Source organism: Cryptomeria japonica, chromosome 9, assembly GCF_030272615.1.
Source record: "Cryptomeria japonica chromosome 9, Sugi_1.0, whole genome shotgun sequence".
Lineage (NCBI taxonomy): Eukaryota > Viridiplantae > Streptophyta > Pinopsida > Cupressales > Cupressaceae > Cryptomeria > Cryptomeria japonica.
This window is the reverse complement of record NC_081413.1, coordinates 465,760,088-465,783,175: the sequence shown is the minus strand read 5'-3', so window position 1 is coordinate 465,783,175 and position 23,088 is coordinate 465,760,088. Positions and strand designations below refer to the sequence as shown.

Here is a 23,088-nt window from a genome sequence, read left to right as displayed (position 1 = left end):
TTCATATAAAATATCTAACCAATAAATAATTAAGAGGTGCGATTAAGAGATATATTTTGATTAAAGAAAATATTCTCCAAAAGGTGCGATGGATAGTGGAAGAGATGAGATCCCTCTCAAGCAACCATTCCATCGAGGGGCAGAGATATATTAGAGACCAGCTCTCATTTGTCAACGGGGGGGTTTCTATTTTTGATAGGTCCTTATTGGATGGGAATTTGTCTCGTCTTTTATTTGTATCCTAAACGGATCTGCTCTTTTGAGCATTCATTGCCCTCGACATAAAGGTTGCATACGTCAAAGTTTATATCATAAACAGCACCAATCGAACTTCATCACTATTAGTGATTGAAGATTATCATCAGCTTAATATCATTGCTCGCTATAAATCCAAGGAGGAGATTCAAAGCATATAATTCACAGTGACATATCAGAAAGAACTTAATTCTCTCCTCTTTTCAACATATTGGAGATCTTTCCAAACTTGCGTATCCTCCAAGTTATGTCAGAGATAGCAGCATCTAATCCCATATAATCACAGTGCATGTAAATGTTATTTAAGATATTTTGCATACAACCGAATGCCATATCCAAACTAGCAGTATTGGCGATATTAATTATACTATAAGGGCAAATCATTATCAAGTAACAAAACCTTCAATAATTGCAAACCAGGAGACTGCCATAGGCGATTTCATTTCTTAATAATTTGCAAGAGCAATCTTTATATCTGGAGTAGTTCAGAAGTGTTGTTAAGTTACTGGCAGTAACATACTTGTTCTCTGTAGTGCCAGACCCAGCTTGACTGGCATCAATATCCTTCTATTGTTTTCTTTATGTACTAAAATTGAGATTTTAGGGCAGAATATAAGAGGGTCCCATTAGGGGACATTACAAGGCGTTAACGGTATCATTTCTGAATGGTCAATATATATAGTCCTTTTAGTTGCTAAGGTCATGGTGATGTGAAATAGATCAAAGTCGACATCTGGAATTTTTTTAATTCATTTTTACCTGCAATAGAGGTCGTTGGCTGAGTGTGTATGCATTCAGCATCATGGCGTGAAAATATGAAGTGTGCCTGGACAGGAGTGAGAGGTAAAAATTTGGGCTTTGAGATTCATACATGTGGTTGGACCTGAGTCGAGCTATTTTCTTTAAAAGGGAGATGTGGATGGAAAACGTAGTTCAAGTAGATTCTGTGTGTATGGAGCTGTGTATTTTGATCAGTGAGAAAGGTGATTTAAGGTGAGAGTGCTGTGTGTTGATACACCGGCTGGGAAGAAACAGGTTGTGTAATATCTGTCTGTGGTGTTTTGCTTATTCTCAGAAAAGAGCAGAGTACTGAATGGAGATATCACATAAATGATATTCAATAGATTAAGTTCTGTGTGTATTAAGCTGGGAGATATCGCTTTTACCTGTGTGGGTGATTGCAGCAACTGTGTTTGTTTGAAGTCTTTTTCAGTCAAGCAGATAAGCAGATTTGAAATTGAAGTTTCTGCAGTTAATTGAGTAGGTGCTCAATTAGAATTTTGTGATTTTGTCAACTGAAGTTGGTGCTTCAGTCTCTCTGGATTGGTGCTCAGTTGTATGCAGAGTTGTAGCTCTTTGGGTTGGTGCCCATTTATTTAATAGAAGAATCCTTTTTGCCGTGGTTTTTCACCCGAAAGGATTTTCCACAAGAAATATTGTGTTCCTGTTTTGTGTCTTGATTGCATGTCTACATCTAAGAGTTAAATAATTTTCTCTGAGCTTTCAGTAGTATTGAAGAGTTTTTAAAACACTGATTCACCACCCCCCCCCCCCCCAACTCTCAGTGTTTCCTGAGTGTTCTTCGTGATATAGAACTATCATAGATCCTTTCCATCTTGTACAATGCTTTCATGAATATATACCATGCAATGCCAATAATCAATGCCAAATAGTGCTTAGTCTACATATTTTCATTTAAATTTATGGAACCTGCTGGAATATTTGTTTAGAAATCTGTGGTCAAGCTTGAAACTGGCACCAAACATGAATGATATAAATGATTAATCAAGATGAAGGGTTTTGTTTTTAACTTCAGGATCTATACACTGAAGAGTGGACATGACTGTTAAAACTTAAAACATCAAAAAGAGGCCTAGAAATCACAACAGCTATTTTGTCAATGAACAAAGAAAAACTACCAATCCAAAGCCCTCAACTCAATGGAATGTGCACCTCATATAATATGTGGCCCCCAGTTTATGTTTCACTTCTATGTTTTCTTCTGTACGATTAGACTGTCCCATGTGATTCCAAGTACAAATGCATCAAGTTTTGTCCCAGGATGCCTTGCACCTGTATGGGACCAATTAAGTTTAAAACAAAGATGTCTAGTATGGAAAACATCCAAGGGCCAGTACATACACCCATCTTAGACAACTTAGATGATCCCCCATATCTAATAGGTGAAGCCTAGGAGTTATCCGATGCAGCACCTACTTTTTGCATGGCAAGTATCCATAATTTTATTAAGCTGCCAAAGGAGTCATGTAACATGATGTTTATCCTGAAATTACTACGAAATGCACAATACCAAAAGAGCTTAAAGAAAACAAGCAGTAGAATTAGCCTGAAAATAACAGACAGTTGTTCACATAAGAAAACATAATTGGTGCATATTATAAGAGCACTGCAGAGAGTTGACCTTGAAACCTTACATTCGGATAGCTGAAAATATTTTGCAGCATTAAACAACCAAGAACTGACATCTTATTTCCAGATGGCCACTGCCATTCTCGTCCTTTTGCCATGTATGAGAAATCCTCTAGATGTAGAATGCGTGGTATGATGCAGTTTGGAGATGCAGAATCAAAATTCACGGCATGGGCTAATGCTCGACAACACTGCAAAATTCAAAAATCATGGGATGGACTCGTTAGGATCATGCAAACTTCAATGTCCTTAATAACTTAGCCTCACAAGTTATTATTTTGAATAAACATGCATAAGAATGATAAGGTTTAACTCCACAAATAAACTTTATTAATATAAAATCTTAAATAAATCAAACTTAGTAGCCAATTCAAGTCATTAACTTATTATATTGGTGTTCTTCAATATCTAGTTAACTAATTATTTTGCACAAATTTTCTTTGAAATATAAATTATATATATATATATATATGAGAGAGAGAGAGAGAGAGAGAGAGAGAGAGAGAGACTCAATGGTAACCATTGCAGCATTAATGTCCTTCAATAACTTAGCCTCCCAAGTTATTATTTCAAATAAAAATATATAAGAATGATAAGGACTCCACGAATAAACTCTATTAATATAACATCTTACATAAATCAAACTTTGTATCCAATTAAATTCATTAATTTATATATCGGTCTTATTCAACATCTAGTTCCACTAATTTTTTTGCACAAGTTTCCTTTCAAATATGAAAGTTTTTGTATTGAGAACTTATATATATTTCATGTATTTCTTTACCCAAACAACTCATTTGTCTCGCTGATAATCTCAAAAGTTCAAGTTAGCTCATTGAACAATTCCATTATCTTCACTTCTATCTCGTGTTCTTCAGCATGCACTGCAGTATGCTTGAGATCCTTAAGAAAGCCGACTTGTACCAAATTTCCATCTCAATTATTCAATGATGGAAAAACTTAAATATAAGTTTTTTAACTTTTCTGGCAGAATGTAACAAGTTTCTTTGTTAAAGGAAAAAAATTATGATTTCAAGTAAAATATTTCAAAAAGTCTGTCCTTTAGTAGCAAGAAAAGCCAAGGATCAAGAATCAGTCATAGATACCCCTGTTGATGGAAAATCGATAAAAGAACAAGCATACAGAAACCAAATTGAAACCTTGCAAGATGTTTCCTCAAATTGAACTTTGACTGTGCAGCCAAAGGAAACTAATGGCTGGCTAGGGCAGCAATTGTGCTTCATTGTCCTTCAGCCACTTTCATTAGACGTGGATCTGTCTTTCTAACATTGAAATTAAACAACTGATACCACAGTGGTTATATCCTGAAAAAAACATGCAACAATAAGAAGTGGCAGAGATGCATTTTGTTCCCATCATCTTGGCATCTGAGCTTCTTATCATGCCAGAGTTCTCTACTGTCTATGTGACCTTCCCCAAAGAAAAAAAAAAAGCAGCACTGGGAAGATGATAAGGAGCAATAGAAAGACGTTTATCGTCCTTCATTCACCACTTTCAGAGTTGATGAGTTGAGATGTGCATTGCTTGGAGAATAAATCAACTAGTCTGATGGTGCACATTGCTAACTGCTGCATTGGTGTTCATTTTGACACTTTCACACTTTGTTGCAGAGGGCATTTGCAAGTGCGAGGTTGTTAATATATTGCTTTGGCATCCCAATGGACCTGCGCTAGGCAGTAACCTTGTAAAACTGCACATATAGTGAATTTTTGCTGGAGTTTTATCCCTATTCAGGTTTCTCTAGAGTAAAATTTTAAAATATGGTCTCATGTCTCTCTTGTTTTGATGTATGAATGTTTTTAATTGTTTATCAACTTCTTGCAAGTCAAGTACACATTTTTCTATGAGATTGCAAGTAAGAATTAGCAACCAATTAACTCGAAATAAGTAGAGTGCAATAGTTGCAATGCATAAAGCAGGTGTAGTTCATGTGATGAGTTACAGAGTGTGTAACTAAAGTAGTTGACAGCCATTTGTGAGATCCTAGATTCATCTATTTTCAGTATATATGTTGTTTAAATGGCCATGACGGAAAGAACAACACATAGTGAGATTAAAACCAGCAGTTGGTAACAATGTAGTGGAATCTCCACACCTTATTTATGAATTGGTTGGCTTCCAAAAAATTTTAAAAAGGCAGAGGCGTTCGTGTATATGCATTCTAACTTATGTCACCTTGCACACCAGCAAGTGGAGCATGAAGGGCTGATGAGACATTGGAATGTAGCCACTAAGTATCCATTCTTGGATGCATCTTTCCTCAATCAATCAAGGGCGAGGAGCACAAGGCTACTACACAAGATTTATATAGCAGAGTTAGTGGGAGTGGCACTGAGATTGGCTGGTTGTAGTCCTAACAAACCTCAACCAATTGATGACATTAATTACTCCCAAAACAGAGCAATACAATTATTATTTATTATACTGATTTTACACGTGCAGTTGCACTAATATAAAGTTTAAAACATTTTGATTCATCTTTAAAAATTATGATTTGATGATTGACATTGAAATATCAATTACCAGTTGTGTTCTCAATTCTGAATTTAATATTGTACACTTTGTACAACTTATGGTTGTGGATGAGTGCATGTGGGTAGCTTATACATGTATGCCACTTCCATTAGCTCTACTATGTAAGTCTTGTGTACCAGCCTTGCGCCCTCATCCTCACCCAAGACTAAGAATATATGTAAGGCTGTTATACAAGACTTACATAGTAGAGCTAGTATGAGTGGCACTGGGACTACCTACTTGTAGTTCTAACAAACTTCAACCAACTGATATTGATGCTGTCAACGAAAAGCAATATGATGATTATTGACTTGCACTCATTTTCCATGTGCAGTGCACTAAAATATAGTTTAAACCATTTTGATTTATCTTTAACATTTATGATTTGACAATTAACATTGAATTATGAATTGTTCGCTGTGTTCTCAATTCAGTATTTATGTTGTACAATATGTGCAAACAATGGTGGATGGGATGTGGAGGGAGTTTGGAGGTGGGGTGGGGGGGTTTGAGAGTGTGTATCTGTGTACACCCAAATCCAGGGAAATATCAGCTTTCTGCCAAACTGAATCCTGAGCCTGAACCATCAACAGAGTGAAACTAACAAAAGAAGAAATATCTTAAAGAAATGTCAACAATGGATTTTCTATGAGGAATACACACAACTTAAATGTCTTCTATGAGTGTAACATTAAATCGACATCTTTAGCAAGATGTGAGAAGTCTACATTTAGGCATCATCTTAGCAGCTTTTCATGTTGCTGAATACATGGATTCATAAAAGCAATTTCTAGAAAAGTATCTTTTCAAAAACATTATTACTAAATACCCACCTCACGTTCATGTGTATGAAAACGGCGACAAGCGGCAATTAGAGATGCAATTACCCCTGATTTTCTCTCTTTTAGTAGCTCTGGAAACTTTGAAGCAAGTTCCCCCCAAATCATATTCACCTGTATACAAATAGGAACTAATATATTATTTAATCATTTATCATTCAATTAATAACAGTATAACTTAACTCATTATGAAAAAGAGAAAAAACACACTTGTCTAAATAAAGTGGATGAAACAGAATAAATTATGTGATTCAACGAAAAAAAGTCCTCCACATGTCAATTTTCTATGTTTCAAGAACCTAGAGAACCTTAAGAATAGTTATCATGTGCATTTACTTTATGTGATTTTCAAAAATAAAATATGTCAAGGTGCAGGTTTATCCTACTCCCTCTCTTTCAATACATCTATACCTATTTATCTCTTCTTTGCATGTATCCCTCTCCCTGCTCTATACATATATGCCATTTTTCAGAACCAATTATTTTGAGCCATTTCTATGCCATTTTAGAGTGCACATGTATCATTTTCCACCAGCTAGGTGTCCATGTGACTGGCATAGATCCAATCATGGTCAATTGTGTCAATGATACCATCCCAATTCAATATATCATCCAGGGACAACAATGAATGCTTGCACATCATTAAAAACGTTGTCATGTAGCTAGACATTCAATAACAAAATTAGCAAACATACCAGAATCAGAAGCGTTACCATTTACTTTAGACAATATTCATGATTAAGAGGCCAACATGTAATCATATTCTAGTCCTAGTTGAAATCAACAATCTAAAACAAATATAACAATCATCTTCAATTTGAAACCAAGAGCTAGGGGAACTAAAAAAGAGTTGAGAAAAGAAAATACAAGATATGCATAATCTATAACTAGTAAAAGATAAAAAATCAAATATAACTAACATGTTATAACAACTGATGTATCCATAGGAGAATACATTGGAGGACGCTTGACAAAGGAAACAACATGCAGTATTCATAAACTGGGCATAGTGGAGATGGAATCAGCACAGGAAGAGTCCCTTGCTTGCAAATAAGTTGAATGTGGTAGAGCTTCCAGCAAGTAATCCAGGTGAGAAAGACATTGAAGCTGACAGTGTGTTGTTGCTGAATGCAGAAGTAGGAAAAGTTGCTTACTGTACCCCGTGCAAACAAGATGGAGAATCACAGAAAGAGAAGAGATCAAAAGCCTACATGAAAACAGTTGGGAACAAGCCCTTTGTGGATGGCCCTAAAAGAAGAACGGCAGCTTTAGGTGAGAAGAAAAATTGAAGTGTGCCTATAGGGTTCAAGTGGTGGAGAAGATGCCAATATTGGATCTAGGAAAAGAAGTGGAGGACCATATGGAGAACTTCATGGTGATGGCTTTCATATGCAGATTCAACTCCCTATGGCCTAGCCTACCAGAGCTTAATGAATAGGTAAAATGCACCTAGTTCCCTTTTTTTGCCTTCCTTGTTGTATATTCTTATTCACAGGTTTTTTTTTTTGCGATTGTGTGTGATTCTATAGAAGATAAATGCAAGATTCTAGAGAAAGATCCTTGGATTTGATATAGGGCGTCCCTCTTTCTGGAACCCTGGTATCCAGGATTTATCCTGATAGCAGAAATTTTTGAGATCTCCCCTCTATGGGTAAGAATGCCAAAATTGCCTCTTCATTTCTAATAGACCTCAACATTTAAAAGTACATCAACTCTCTTGGGAAATTTATTTCATTATCCCCTCAAACTTAAAGGCATATGCTTACCTGTACAGCTTGTATCTTGGTAGGGTTGGATTTTTCACTTAGTTTTCCTGTAGGCATTGTTCTGAAAGGGAAGGAAAGTTCTAAGCAGATGCTGGACTATGAAAATATAGGATTTAGTTGCTAAACCAGCTTCAGCATGGGTCATTTAGCAGAAGGATGCAACAAAGTAAAAAGGGTCCTTGGTAGAGCTTCTTGGTGCAAGAATGTTTCCCCTCATCATCAGCTGGTAGGAGGCTTCTTTTTAGTGGCTAGTAGCCGCACTGACCAGCAAATGTCATTACGAGAAGGAAGCAATCCAGAAGCTCAATTGGAGGAAAGAGTTACAGAACCCAAGAAGGAAAGCATGATTGATAGGCAAGAAGAAAAGAAATGTACTGAGAAAGAGAAATCAGAGAACTTCAGCATTCAGCAAGAGCCTTGTGGCATTATACAATCTTGTTGCTCTAAGCTTCAAAAGGAAGAAAAACTTCTAGCTGTAACATAGCAGCACATAAGGCAGTGTTCAGAGTTGCAGCAGCTATCAAAGGCAGATCCTTTATCTTCCGAGGAAGATTTCTCTTCAAATGTAGGAGAGGAGAGTGAAGATGAAATTGAAAATGATACAGCAACCCAGAGAAAAGGCAAATGGACAACAGTGGTTGACTGTAAAGCCAAAATGAAAAAAAGTCCTCCCTCCTCATAATATTGAGATTTCATTACAAAGAAAAATTTTGGAGGCAGAGACTAATTATTTATGATGCATATATGTTGGTATGGGTCATGTATGGTTTCTGATATGTACATTTTTCTTTGATGTAACGAACTTTGTGTTTCTAGAGCAGAAGCCCAAATAGAACCCCCACTAAATTATCTAAAAAACATGTTCCAACAATTTGAATATATTCACCAATTAAAATTTGGCCAGTAGTGCCATAATGCAGCAAAACATGGAATTTAGAAACTTAATATGCCAGAAATTCAAAATTATAATGCAAAGCACAAAACAGATCAAGAATTCCGATAACAATTAATCAAACCCTCAGTTTACTGATAAAAAAAAGATCTTTCTAACAAGTAGTCACAATTGAAGTTTTGATTAGTATCGAAAGAAAAATGACCAATTGAATTTTCATAATTTTGATGGGGCATAATTTTGTCATATGGACATCATTTGACCCATTTCTGAAGCAATGGAAAGATTATTTTGACCTCTTCATGTGATATCCTCCTTCAGCTCTGATGCAAGTGGGGCACAATTACACAAAATGGATCATAACTATGAAGTATAGCTTCATCAGAAGATGTCTGTGGTGGATTATTACAAGTGAAGATTATGTTCTCACAGAAAAAGGAACCGATTAAGTATCCTAACTAGTTGAATATCCTTGCATGATCAACCATATAGCAGCATCCTATGGATCCATTACTCAACATATTGACATTTGCCTTCACCATCACCATGTGAGAGACCCGAGTACTTGAATCAAGCAGGACAACAGCACGTGACTGGGAGGATAGTACATTGGACTAGCATCTCAAACAATGGACTGCTCAGCTTGTTTACCAGAATTCCTCTTCCTCACTGTGAATTTGATTTCTAAGTTCTGTCTACCTGATTCCAATAAATTGTATCTAATGTAATAGAAGTTAACACAGCATAGCATTAATTTTTATTTTATAGAAGTATCAGAAATTATTATTAGATTATTATCAAGATCCGATCATATTATAATGTTTTAATATATTATTATTTTTATATTTCCATTGAACTCTTTACAAAAGTAAAAAGCTTTTAGTACCAAAATATTATTATTATATTTTTATTTTATATTGTTTCTTATCCTTATCCTTGAGAAAAATGTGGATTTTATGTAGGGACACTTTTAATCCCTACTTCCATGGAGATAAACAAAATTGATTGATCAACTCAAAGTGAGTGGGAGTTGAGAGGTAAAGTGAAATAATTAGCATTAAATAATTAAAATTATTTTATTGAGTGCATGAGAGGAAAAAATAAATAAAACTAAATTAAAAATAATAATTAAATGTTATTTTGTTTTTCATGCATTTAAGCATCACAAACACGTCAAATTAAATGCTTCTAGATTTTTTATTGACAGACGTTTTTGCATCAATATGTGAGTGTAATACGCCTTCGGCGTAATTATGTTTCTTAAGGGACTACTTCCAATTATTAAAAATTATGTACATTTTATTAGCTTCCCCTCTTCTAGAGATATGTGCACACATCTAAAGAATCTAGAGTCAAAACTTTTAGCATCAAATACATGGAATCATGGTTTGTCATAATAATCATCTCACCCTTAAATATTTCAGAAGTCAAAGGGTAACAATACAAAGAAAAATGTTAACGAAGTTGCTACTACTATTTTTAACCAAATATACCTAGCAAATTCACTAAGATTCAATAATCAATGGATGATGTTCTTCAAAGCTTATTGAGTGCTAACTCGCACTCCCCTTGATTTTTCCATTGGATCCCAATAAATCACTTCCTAGGATGTATAATGACCAAGCATATGGCTGTTGGTATTTGTGTTAGAAATTATGTTAGTTTTCACATGGGTAAGTATAATATTATGTGTTATGTTGAAACAAAAGTGAGTTATAGTAACATCTCACATAGCTATTCTAGGTGTCAAAGTAATTGGTTGCTATTGTATAATGAGTTGTTAAAAGTTAAAACAACTCATTATATTTAGATAAGTTGTTTAGGGATTTTCCTATAATGTAGGATCTAAAAAACTCCTATAAATACGTATTGAATAAAGTGTGGAAGATAGAAGCAGAATTATTTTGTTTGTAAATTTGTTAATGTTCGGCTTCTACCACTATCCATATTTCTTATAATGGCAACTACCATAAAGGTAAGGGTCATCATACTCAGTCATGCACAAGTCTTAAAAATAAGTTACAAAACAGTATTGATAATGACATGATCAAAGTTGAAGGTACTAATAATAATGAAAATCCTCCCGAGGCACGTGAGTCTCAATCCTTTTAAGGTATTAACACTCAAGTTTCAACTCAAGAATTGCCATGATCTCTTTAATAAACAAAAAAGAGCTTCTTGTTTTACTTGCTGTAGCACACTAATTCACGCAACTACCAAGCAAATACAAGTCCAAAATCACTATAGATGATAGGGAGTAGAGAATGGGATAACCGAGTTGATTTATGGTGCTACTCCAAATAGTTTATTGAACATCTCAACCAAAGAACTAAGTAGAGATCAGTGTTTCACAGAGGTTTAAACAGATCCACCTATTTAGGTGTATTTTGGGCTTCTAAATGGGGAAGAATGTCCTCTTTCCATCTCAAAAAGTGAAATTTTTGGGAATACCACATTTTCTCATAGCATGGCACAGCACATCAAATGATGTGCACAAGGGCAAGGATGTTAAGGCAGACAAGATAAATTTTAAAAAGCACACTCATGTCATAGGTTTGAATGTGCAATTTGTCTCAGCCAAACACTGCATTGGCAGGGTAAACAAAAAAAGTCAAGCAAGCACTAGATTGTCCCACTGTTGGTGTAAATAATTATTCATCATGGATATTATTACACTTACTTAAGTTTACTTAGGATAATGCATTTCATAGTAGTTTGGATATGAGACACTTGGGTGTTTGTGCCACATTGGGATAGTGTGTGTAGGAGAAATTCCACCTCTTATGGTGTTGATCTTGTTATTACACTATCATATCCACTTATTGTGGAGTGATAATTCCACCTTCGGTGGGTGATCCACCTCATGTGGAATATTATATTATTTCTCCTACCTACCCACACCTATTTCCTACCTACCCTTGTTTCTTATTGAGCCACATGTCATGTTTGTGTGCTCATACATATCCCTAGCCTTGCCTATATAAGCAGGCTCATCTACATTGTATGTAACTAGATAATCCAGTTGATTATTGATCATTTTCTATTAATGAGAATACAGTTTATTCTTGTCCCATATTATGTCTCTATCTTGTACATTTCAATGACTTCTTGATCTTGGCAAAATCCAACATGGTATCAGAGCGTGTTGGAGTCTCATTGATTCGTCTTGAAGAGGCATTATTGTGACGTCAAGAGGTAGATCTGAGGAGCATCATCATTTGGAGGCGTCCTAGACCAGATCCGACCTCGCCATTGCGTCCGGAAGGCCGTTTCCATGAATTTTGGTTATAAAGTTGGCCTATTTTGGTGAGAAAAAATTTTTTCTCCATTTTTGCCTATATCGTACGGATTTCGAAATTTTTTTATTAATATTCAGAAAAAAAAAAATTTATTTTTATTTCTGAAATATTGTTTTGAAAAAATCAAAAAAAAAAAATCCAAAAAAAAAAAATTGAAAAGTGAAAAAGAAGCAAAAAAAAATCAAATCAAAAAAATATATAGTTTGGGGGTCCGCAGACCCCCGTACCCCCGTCATCTGCAGGACTGTCAGAAGGTATGTACCTTCTGTCTGCGCCCCCCTCGCCGCGTTGTACTCTGCCGTCGCATCCGTGCCTGCCGCTCCCGTACCTGTCAGCGCCTCCTCCTCCGCTGCACTGTCCTCGACGCCGCCCGAGCCCGGACTCCGGTGCCTCCCCCGCGTCTCCGGCGCCCGCTGCGGCTTCCGGCTCCGCTCAGCCGCTTCCGCAGCCTCCTCTCCGGCGTCACCAGCGGCTCCCCCCGTCCGCCGCCTCGTCCCTGCCGCTCCTCCGCGGCCCACCTGCAGGTGCCACGCAGACACAGTCAACACACACACAGGCTAGCTTCTTCGCCACGTCATTCCTTCCGTACGCAGAGTCAGAAAATCGTACTGCCACATCAGCAGCCGAATCACCCCTGCATAGTCAGCATTCCGTACAGTACGGAATATCCAGTCAGCTGTCCACGCAATCTGACCGTACGGTACGGACGCCCAGTCAGCCAGGCAGCGAAGTTTTGGCGACGGTCATACGGCCGTCAAATTTAACCCAGTGTTTTGCTGACGTCAGCACCACATCAGCAGGGTTTGGAAATTTTTGGACCCCCTCTCATTTGCATTTTTGATTTTGCAGTTCAACTTCAAATGGCCATAACTTGCTCATTTTTGCTCCTTTTTGGGTGCAATTTTTTTTGAAATGGGCTAGAATTTCGTGCTCTCCGCAGTGGTGAAAGAATTTTTTACTTTTGATGCACGGATTTTTCAGAAAATGCAGTTTTTGGTGACTGTCCCTGAGTAATCCCAGTTTTTGCAACTTCAGAGGCTTCGTTTGGGGTCATCCGACCTCCTTTTTAGGTGCCGTTTTTTTTGAAAGTGCGTATTTTTTTGTCTACTTTCACATGATGCTATCAGATTGATGTCATTGTAAGTAGAAATTGTACTTTCAGATCTAGGCCATTCTTGGCTCTCTTGGTACTTGTATATTTGCTTGAATCTCAGTTAGATTCATTGCACTATTGATTGAAGTCTCTTGTATCTCATTTGAGAAGTTGTAAAACTTGCATCATAAGCCCACTTTGCCTTGTTTTGCAAGTGGCTCATTGTAATCGCACTAAGTATAAAGTGCCAAAATCATCACTTTTGGGGGGGTACTTTGATTGATTGAATTTGGGGGGTGTCTCTTGTGCTTTTGTGCTCTTGTGTTTTTTCCTTTTTGCTGCTATGAGTTCTTCTAAGTTTCCTCTCTTAACTCCACATAATTATGCTACGTGGAAAATTGATGCATGGAGTAAACTTATGGAAAAAGGACTCACTCATTACATTGATGGAACTATTGTTGCTCCAGCTGATCCTAAGGCTGATCCAGTTGGTCACTTAGATTGGCTCACTAAAAATATCATGGCAATTGGTACCTTAAGAAAGTATGTATCAAAGGATCTCATATTTCATATTGAGAAATGCACTCTAATCAAGGATGCTTGGCAAAAGTTTCAAGACTTGTATGGTCAAGTTGATGAGATTAGGGGATATCAAATTGATAGTGATCTCACCATGTTAGATCCCAAGAACTTTGATACTATACAAGATTATGTCACTAAGGCAAATGAGTTGAGGGCACAACTCAAAGATTGTGGCATTGATAAGAAGGATACTCAATTGATATTCAACTTGATAGGCAAGCTTCCACAAGAATATGCAGCATTTGTTTCTAGTTTCCAAACTCATAGGATGACAATGGGTTCAAGCTACAAAATGCCTACATTTGATGCTTTCAATGAAATGTTGATGATGGAACAAACTAAGTTGATAAGCATGGGCATTCTTAAGACTTCTTCTAAGTCTCAAGCACTAGTGGCAAATCAAGGAAACAAAGGAAATCAAGGAAAGGACAACTCAAACAAGAAGAAATGGCAATCAAAGCCTAAGGAAAAAGCATCATCTTCTCCACAACAAGGAGATTCATCTTCTTCCAAGAAAGATAATTCACCAAAGAGAGAGAGACCTACTTGTGCTTATTGTAAAAAGATTGGTCATGAGGAACATCGTTGCCATACTAAGAAGATTGATGAGCTCACACATATCATCAAAAAGCATAACATTGATTTGCCTAAAGTCTACAAGAAGGATGATTCATCAACTTCCACTTCCTCACATTCAAAAGGAAAATGGCAAGCATTCATGGCTTCTACAAGTGGAAAAACTCACTCTTTTGGAACAAGAAAAGGAAAAGCTCTATGTGCTACAACAAATCATACTTCAGAGAGATGGCTTCTAGATTCAGGGGCTTCTCATCATATGGCATCTTCACAGTCTATGTTCTCTACATTTGAGCCTTGCACCATGCCACAGATTTTGATGGGCAATCATACATACATGGATGTGATTGGGAAACGATCTATTGACATTGGGGATAACTCCTTCAATGATGTGTTGTGTGTACCCCACTTGACAAACAATCTCCTTTCTATCTATCAAATCACACATGGCGCAACTAAGAGAGTTGTGGAGTTCACACCTGACTCAGTTTTTATTAGAGACATGGAGACTAGAGCTATCATTGCAACTGGGGTGGTTGATCATGCATCTCGGTTATACTCCTTTTCAGATTTTGTTGATGATGATGATTTCACATTTGATGATTCTACACATGTTGATCACACTTATTGTGATGATTCAGATTTTGAGGAGAACTTTGGACACTTGAATTTGGGGATTCTCACATGTAACCCAGTTCTTGAGTCTTGTACTTCATCTTCTCATATTGATATCACATCACCTATTGCACCTGATGATGCAGATAGTGCGACAGTTTTGCCTTCATGTGATTCAGTGCAGCAGGATATACCTTGTCTTCCAGCTTCAGATTCATGGGATGATTACTTGACAGACATTGCAGGTTTGTTTGTGGAATCCTACATTGCAGATTTGGGAGACATCATTGATGACATTCATCTTCTCTTTGATGAAGATGATCCTTCTTCGATTGTTGCGAGGGCACACTCTGACCCTCTTGTTCATTCTCTACATGATCATTCTTTCGAGGTTGACATGATTGTGGATACTTATGTACAGCAGTTGGAGGAGGTCTCTTTATTCTTTGAGGAGACACATGAGTCTTTGGATATTGTTCTACATCCATCTCCACTAGATGTTGGAGTTCCTTTTTCAGCAGTATGGCACAGTTTACCATCTTTGGAAGGGGTATCTTTCAGCATCGACATGGGGACACTTGAGCAGTTTTCAGAGATTCCTTTCATCATGAGTTTTCTTCATACATCTTCCCTTCATGATTGGGGAGACTTCATGGATACACCTTTGGTTTTGTTTCTTCCTAAGGGGAGGAATGTTGTTCGACGTTCGTGGAGCAGTTTCTTCATACATCGAGCCTCTATCATTGGTGCAGATTCTTCATTGAGGGATGATCACAGTTTGACTTCTCTTCTTCTCTCGTATGGGGGGGACTATTTCCTCACATGGGGTTTTGTTCCTCACATACTTCTTTGAGAGTTCTCTTGTATAGCTTTCATCTCTCTTTTTGGGGGAGGGTTTTTTCCCATTGGGTTTTTCTCTCTTTCCCCACTTTGTGAGAGATTTCATTGCATTGGTTTGCATGCATTTGCATTTGTGCATGGGTACCTAACATGGCCTCGTAGCCGGGACCCATCTTGCATTGCTTAGTTGCATTGTAGACTTAAGTGCATTCCCCTAAGTTGCACTTAAGGGGGGGTGTTGGTGTAAATAATTATTCATCATGGATATTATTACACTTACTTAAGTTTACTTAGGATAATGCATTTCATAGTAGTTTGGATATGAGACACTTGGGTGTTTGTGCCACATTGGGATAGTGTGTGTAGGAGAAATTCCACCTCTTATGGTGTTGATCTTGTTATTACACTATCATATCCACTTATTGTGGAGTGATAATTCCACCTTCGGTGGGTGATCCACCTCATGTGGAATATTATATTATTTCTCCTACCTACCCACACCTATTTCCTACCTACCCTTGTTTTTTATTGAGCCACATGTCATGTTTGTGTGCTCATACATATCCCTAGCCTTGCCTATATAAGCAGGCTCATCTACATTGTATGTAACTAGATAATCCAGTTGATTATTGATCATTTTCTATTAATGAGAATACAGTTTATTCTTGTCCCATATTATGTCTCTATCTTGTACATTTCAATGACTTCTTGATCTTGGCAAAATCCAACACCCACCAATCATGCCATGATAAGAGTAGAACCCTCACCGATATGCTTTAATTCTTATGGTGATTTAGGGGGTTTGGGCCAAGATCTTGTTTTTACTTTTTTATAGCACACATTGTCGACTTCTTTCCACCACAGAACTTGTGGAGCCCCATCCTTTGATGCAATTGGGGCAAAGGAAGAGCTTTACATACTCACTAGGAAAGTCATCAAAGAGCAACATTTCATTAAAGATTCCATCAAAAAATTATTTAATGACATAGAATCTGCAAAGTGGACTTCAAACTGCACCAAATTTATATCAATTCTTATGAATTTGAAATAGCACTGTGGTAACCATCTTGGATTCCTAATAAGCTAAGTTACCAAATCGGGTACAGTACGAGTATAGGTACGTAGTTTCAATACATCGATATGGCAACTTTTTTGGAGGGGGTTGGGTACATTTTGGGTACGCCTATTTAACTAGCATACCTATCTTTAGAGGAATATAGGTTAAGTATGCCGAAAGATATCATATTTGTTCATTAATCCACTTAAAAAATTATTAGATTATTATATTGTAATTAATATTAAATTATTATTATATTATGATATTGTAAATAATATTAAATTACTATTAAGATATTATTATATTATTGTTTTAATATATTATGATTTTTATATTACCAAATTATTATTATCATTATTTTTTCATTTTATATTCCTTCTCATCGATGAAAAACACACCTAAAAAACGCAAGCCTTGCAAGTACTCACGAGCCCTAATCTAGTGCGAGTCACTCACCTAAAAAATCGGCAACGAATTTTTACCAAACTTGCGGTGAGTATAACCCTTAAAATCGCAAGAAAATAGCATGAAATCTGCTAAAAACTTGGCAGAAACGTTACACGTAAAAAATGCAAGACATATTTACGAGTTTTTGGCCATGACAAAGGGAAGATAAAGACGCAATTAACAGAAGGACGACATGGGAAGGACAGTGCAATCAAGGCACGAAACGAATCTGATTTGTATTTTGTATTGTATGCAGTCGATTGTCACCAGTTCACAAGCACAAAAATAATGCATACCGTATTTAAATGTGGTGACCACAAAACTATTAATTATTAAATGTAAATAATGTTCCAAAAATATGACGGTTGATTAAAAACTATAAATGACTAAATGTAAATAACGTTATAAATCATTTATTAAATGGAAATAATGCTATAAATTATTTATAGTCGATTTGTAGTTTTGAATTATATTTACATTGATTTCGGTGTATATGTATGGTTTTTAAGAATATTTTAAAAAATATATATTTTCAAATGTTTGATAACTTTGTCGAGTTATTGTCAATTTTTCGTCGAGTATTTTGACAAGTCCCAAGTTTTTAAAATTTTTGGGCCAATCAAGTCACTACCGAGTCCGAGTTTTTCAGCTATGTTCCTCCTTATCCTTATCATCGTGAAAAAAGTGGACTTTATGAAAGGACACTTTAATCCCCCATAATTAATAATATTAGATTGAGATAATTACGAAGTTAACTGATTGCATGATGGAGATATACAAATTGACTGATCAGTTAAACTCAAAGTGAGTGGCAGTTGAGAGCTAGAAGTGAAGATATAATTAGCATTAAATAATTAAAAATTAGTTATTTGAGTGCATGGGAGGAGAAAATAAATTAAATTAAATCAAAAAATAATAATAAAATTTCTTTTTGGTTTTCATGCATTTAAGTGTCACAAACACATAAAATTAAATGCATCTAGTTTTGATTGATGGATATTTTTGCATCCATATGTGAGTATAATACACCGTCGACGTAATAAACATACAAAATCATAAATATATACATATTTAATACCTAAAACTACTATATTAATGTCATAATAATTAAAATCCATATTATATTAAATTTATTAACTACTATCTTAATACCATATTATTATTAAGTTATGCTATATTAGATTTATTTTTTAAACATGTTAAATATTAATAATAAATATTAAAAAAATAAAAGTAGAATTACATTCCTATCACTATTTTTCAAAACCTTATATAAATACTGCTTAATACGATATTCACAAAATAACACATATAAGAGTATAATAATAAAATTAACAATAACTATTAAATAATATTTTATTTATTATTAATTAATATAATTTATATTAATTTAATATAAATAATTTAAGTTTAAATATAATAGACAATAGAATTCATTAAAATGATTGTATGGTTAATAATAATAATAAATGATATTAAATTTCATAAAATATAAAATTTTAATAAATTAAAAACTTAAAATTAAAGTTAAAACTTAAATAGAGTCCTATTGTCTCAAGTTTAATCAAAGAAGAGGAAAAGAAAACACGCATCTCAAACACAACATTTGGACTACTCTCCCACCATCTCGAGTGGAGGTTGTGTTGACGTGTATTTTGTACACAATCATACACAGAATAAAATACCCAAGGGTACCTTATCCTCTCTTGAATAAAGTCTCTGATTGCTGAAGATGTCGCAAGAAAGGATCAATCAGGGGACTCCAATGTTCTTTTATGTAGGGTCTCTACGTGTGGATAAGCACCAGTGGTCGTTGTGATTGCTGTTTCATCAAGGGGCCTTACGTATCCGAATTGCAGGAACAAGATTTCCTAATACTAATGAATTCCAAAAAGATCAAAAGGGTAAGGTTTGCAAGAGATAAATCCTAATCTAATTCTAAGAATGACTTAACGTAGGCTAAACTTGGCAAGATTCTACCAACTTCAGTATTGCCATGAAATAACAACTTTACTGAAACTGATGCGATCTTCTAAGGTGAATAATGATTTTCAAATCATCAAGAATCATAAGCACTACCATGAAGGTACATATCTATGACTCAATAATGAATGAAGGTTTATGCCATCCAAATATTTCCAGTCGACCACACAAGGCGTCCTTACAATCAGTAAGAAGCTAGTGGTTTGGAACGTGAATCTCACCAAAGATCAAGCCCAACACTTAGTCCTCCAAACTTAAACACTATTTTGACTGAGAATGATTCAAGAAAGTAAACAACCATGAAGATAGCCACAAGAATTGCAATAAAACACCATAACTTCAATATTTTATTGATCTCAAAGCCATCATAAACAACAATTGCTCGAAATTCCTTCTTCAAAGCTCAATCTTGCTACAAAATAACTTGCTTCTCCAAAAGCTCTAAACTCTAACTGTAAATCTTCTAATCTCTCTACTTCTAATTTCTCCTATATATCAAAATGAAAAGGAGTGAGGGTATATATAGCATCCTCAATTACAATGAACGGTCCAGATCAAAAGAAGATCAATGGCCAAGATTATGACACCTAAACCCTAATTAGGGTTTATTACAAATAGTCCCCTTTTTATTGAACAATATTAAATGCATAGCCAAATATTAAATTTGGCACAAAAACCTAGGAGACATAGACCAATGATAATTAAGGTGCCACGTCATCTATAACAACCTCTCCTCTAGAATTTTATTCCCTTTCCAATGCTCCTTTTTAGCATATGCAATGAATCTAGACACGATTCCTTCGATCTCAGCAATTGGAATCTCGGGAAGATTCCTCATTCGTTCCTCCAAGTGGATGACCTGATTGAAAGCCTTGAGAAGAGCAGTGTCCCATCCAGGTTCAAGTTCTTTGATTTTCTCAATCAGGAGCATGGTAGCAAACATCTGATCCCGTTGCTCATCTGTAATAACATTCTCATCTTTGCAAAAGATGACCTTGACTCTTTCTTCTAATTCTTGCAAATCCACATCTGTCTCAACTTCAACCCTCCTGCCAAGAATAGTACATAATACTTCAAACACCTTGTCCTGGATCGGATGGATAATTTCTTCAACTTGATTGCATTTGTTACTGATGTCCTCAAAAAGAACTTCCTTCATCTGGAGTAAAGTTGACCATTGGAGTAAACTATGAGGTCCCCCATCCATTATCTTTTCTTGTGCTAGGACCTTCCTTGATGTTTGTCTGATTACTTGCAGGACAGGAATGATAACATCTTTAGTATGAGCAAAGGCGGCTACTGTTATCATTAGGTTGTGGATGATCTCAAGGACCTGGATAGCCCGATGAATGGTCTGCATCATTCTTGTTGCAAACTCAACAGCAACTGTATGGGATTTGTCAATCCAAGAGCTCATAAGCTGAACCAAACTCCTGACTCTCTCTGCCTCACCAACTGATTCAAGGGGAAGTGCCTGCACAGGAGATACTGTTGGATCCTGACGCCTCAAAGGCTGATTGAGATGGCTAAAGTAGCCTCTCCAAGCACCGACCTCTCTCTCAAGCTTTCTATTCTTTTCCATTTCTTCCTTAAGCTTGTCCTTAAGTGCTTCAAACGAATCGGTTGCCTCATCCAACGTTTGCTCGGCTGTGAGTGGACCAAGCTCAACGGTTTCTACATCATACTCTTCTGCAAGGATTTCACCCTCGTACTTGTCCACTGCTGGTGTAGCTATCTGCAATTTCCTGGATCCTGTCTCATCTCTGATCATCTTGGACATCTTAGTAGCCTTCCTCTTTTCTGTCACTTCCTGAGAATTCCCAACAAGGCTTTCTAAATCAATCACATTATCTTCGTCCTCGATCACAATCACCCTTGTTAGTCTCTCTTTTAACCAATCTGGAATGGCAGATCTTGTTTCTCTAACTTGTATTTCTTTAGGTAGTGACTCTTCTTTCCGGAGAGGAGATGTCGCTTCATCATCATCCTTGTCTTCATGTAGCTCATTGACCTGGGGAGATTGACTTGATGAACGTTGAGATGCCTGTCCTTCTTCATGCTTATCATTCTGAACCATCGACTCCATAGATTCCTCAACTTCAAGTGTCCTCTTCTCCTGTCGAGAAGATGTGCCGGATGAGCGATCTCGATTGGCCTCTTGCTTCTTCTTGGAAGATTCTCTTTTCTCAGGTCTCTCTTTTCTCTTTGAGCCTCTAGGATGGGGATTGCCTTCACTGGCGCTTCGAAGATTGCCTTCGCTCGTGCTTCTAGGATGAGGATGGCCCTCACTTACGCTTGCTCCTCCTTCTCCTGGCCTTTCCTCCAAAGTAAAAGTCATTGATATGTTTTGCTCTCTCAACTTTTGATGTTGCACATCAACCCATCTGCGAGTACAGGACAAAACTGGAGCCATCAAAGTCTTCAAGTCCACAACCTCAGGTTCATTCCAATCTATTTTTACTGCTTTGCTTTCTCGGTCATAAGATGATTGGAGATGTCTGCCACTGTCCTGAGCTTGGTCGGCCACTCTGTAAATTTTGCATTTCCTGATGAAGTCTAAAGGCAATCTGGAATGCATCTTTCTTTTTACTTCAAAATCATCTAAGAGATTGATCACAAAGTCCTCTACCTGAGGTTCATGTCTGTATTTCCTTCCGACTGTCTCTTCTATATATCCATAAGGATCAAAACTCTCTCTCAAGGCAAAGAATGAAAATGAATATAAGGCCAACTCCTTTTCTGCATCATCCATGGCTAGAGCATTAGGACATACCTCAACTGAATTTCCTAGTATGATTGGCACAGGAACTCCATTTCCATGCCTGTGTCTGAATGCCTTCGCATAAGCTGCCAACTGTCTAGTCACCTCAAGTAACACTATTCTGTCTGTCGGATATCTCGGCAACATGTAGGGAGGTGAAGGACATCCATGAACTCTAATATATGTAAACTTCTGAAATTGGATGAACCAAGCACCGTACCTCTTTACAAGCTCTTGTGCATCTTGAGATAGCCGATTGTGAATCCCGCCTTGCAATGTCCTGGTGATGTTCATCGTGAAGGTATCATTGACCAACTTGTAGTTACTTCCTGGAGGATGATGCAAATGAACATAGGAATCACAAACTCTGACTTCCCCGGGCCCTCTTCCGATCACTCCTCTGTGAGGTAATCCTGCATATTCAAAACTCCTTATCAAGGCATATATGATGTATGAACTCATGTGGAAGGACTTGGTAGCCTTCAGTCTTCTTAACTGCACGTCCAAGCAATGGCTAATCATTCTAGCCCAATGAATTGTTCCTTTTCCTTGAACTATCACTTGGATGAAGTAGAACATCCACTTCTCAAAATAGAAGGCTTGAGGAGCCCCTGTAACTCGGTTGAGTAATGTTATCAAATCTCTGTACTCCTCCTGGAAGTCGATCCTATGTGGTGTGTTCGGAATCTTGCTCAGGCGAGGACGACTCTTGAGTAACCAATTCTTGTTGATGATGCTTAAGCAAGTGTCTGGATCATCTTCGTACATGGACCTGGCTCCTTCTAAGCTTTTATAGATCATATCTCTGTGCTCCGGAAGATGGAAAGCCTCACTTATAGCCTCCTCTGAAAGGTAAGCCAAAGTGTTTCCTTCCTTGGACACGATCGATCTTGATTGTGGATCATAATGGCGAGCACACTCGATCATCAACTCATGGCATTGGATTGCTGGAGGGAAGCCGGCCGCCTTGATAATGCCACTTTCAATTATTCTTCTTGCGACAGGTGATGGCTTGCCAATGTAAGGGACCTCTCGAAACTTCTTCACACTGAAGTTTCCCAAGTTGGTATCTCCAATGTTGCTCCACTTCGACACGATCTTGGTCTCCATTTCTTCAT

General features: G+C 36.8%; 1 protein-coding gene across 3 annotated transcripts in view; it reads right to left on the bottom strand.

Moving 5' to 3' along the window:
- LOC131072027 (pumilio homolog 23) overlaps positions 1-23,088 on the bottom strand; it is a 128,073-nt gene that overhangs the window by 16,616 nt on the left and 88,369 nt on the right. For 2 of the 3 annotated variants that reach the window (XM_058008029.2, XM_058008027.2), the window contains exons 6-7: positions 6,054-6,173; positions 2,691-2,876 (exon numbers count right to left, since the gene is read on the bottom strand). In XM_058008029.2, coding sequence (XP_057864012.2) covers positions 2,691-2,876; positions 6,054-6,173 — 306 coding nt within the window. The remainder of the gene's footprint in view (positions 1-2,690; positions 2,877-6,053; positions 6,174-23,088) is intronic. The other variant, XM_058008028.2, reaches the window with a different exon arrangement.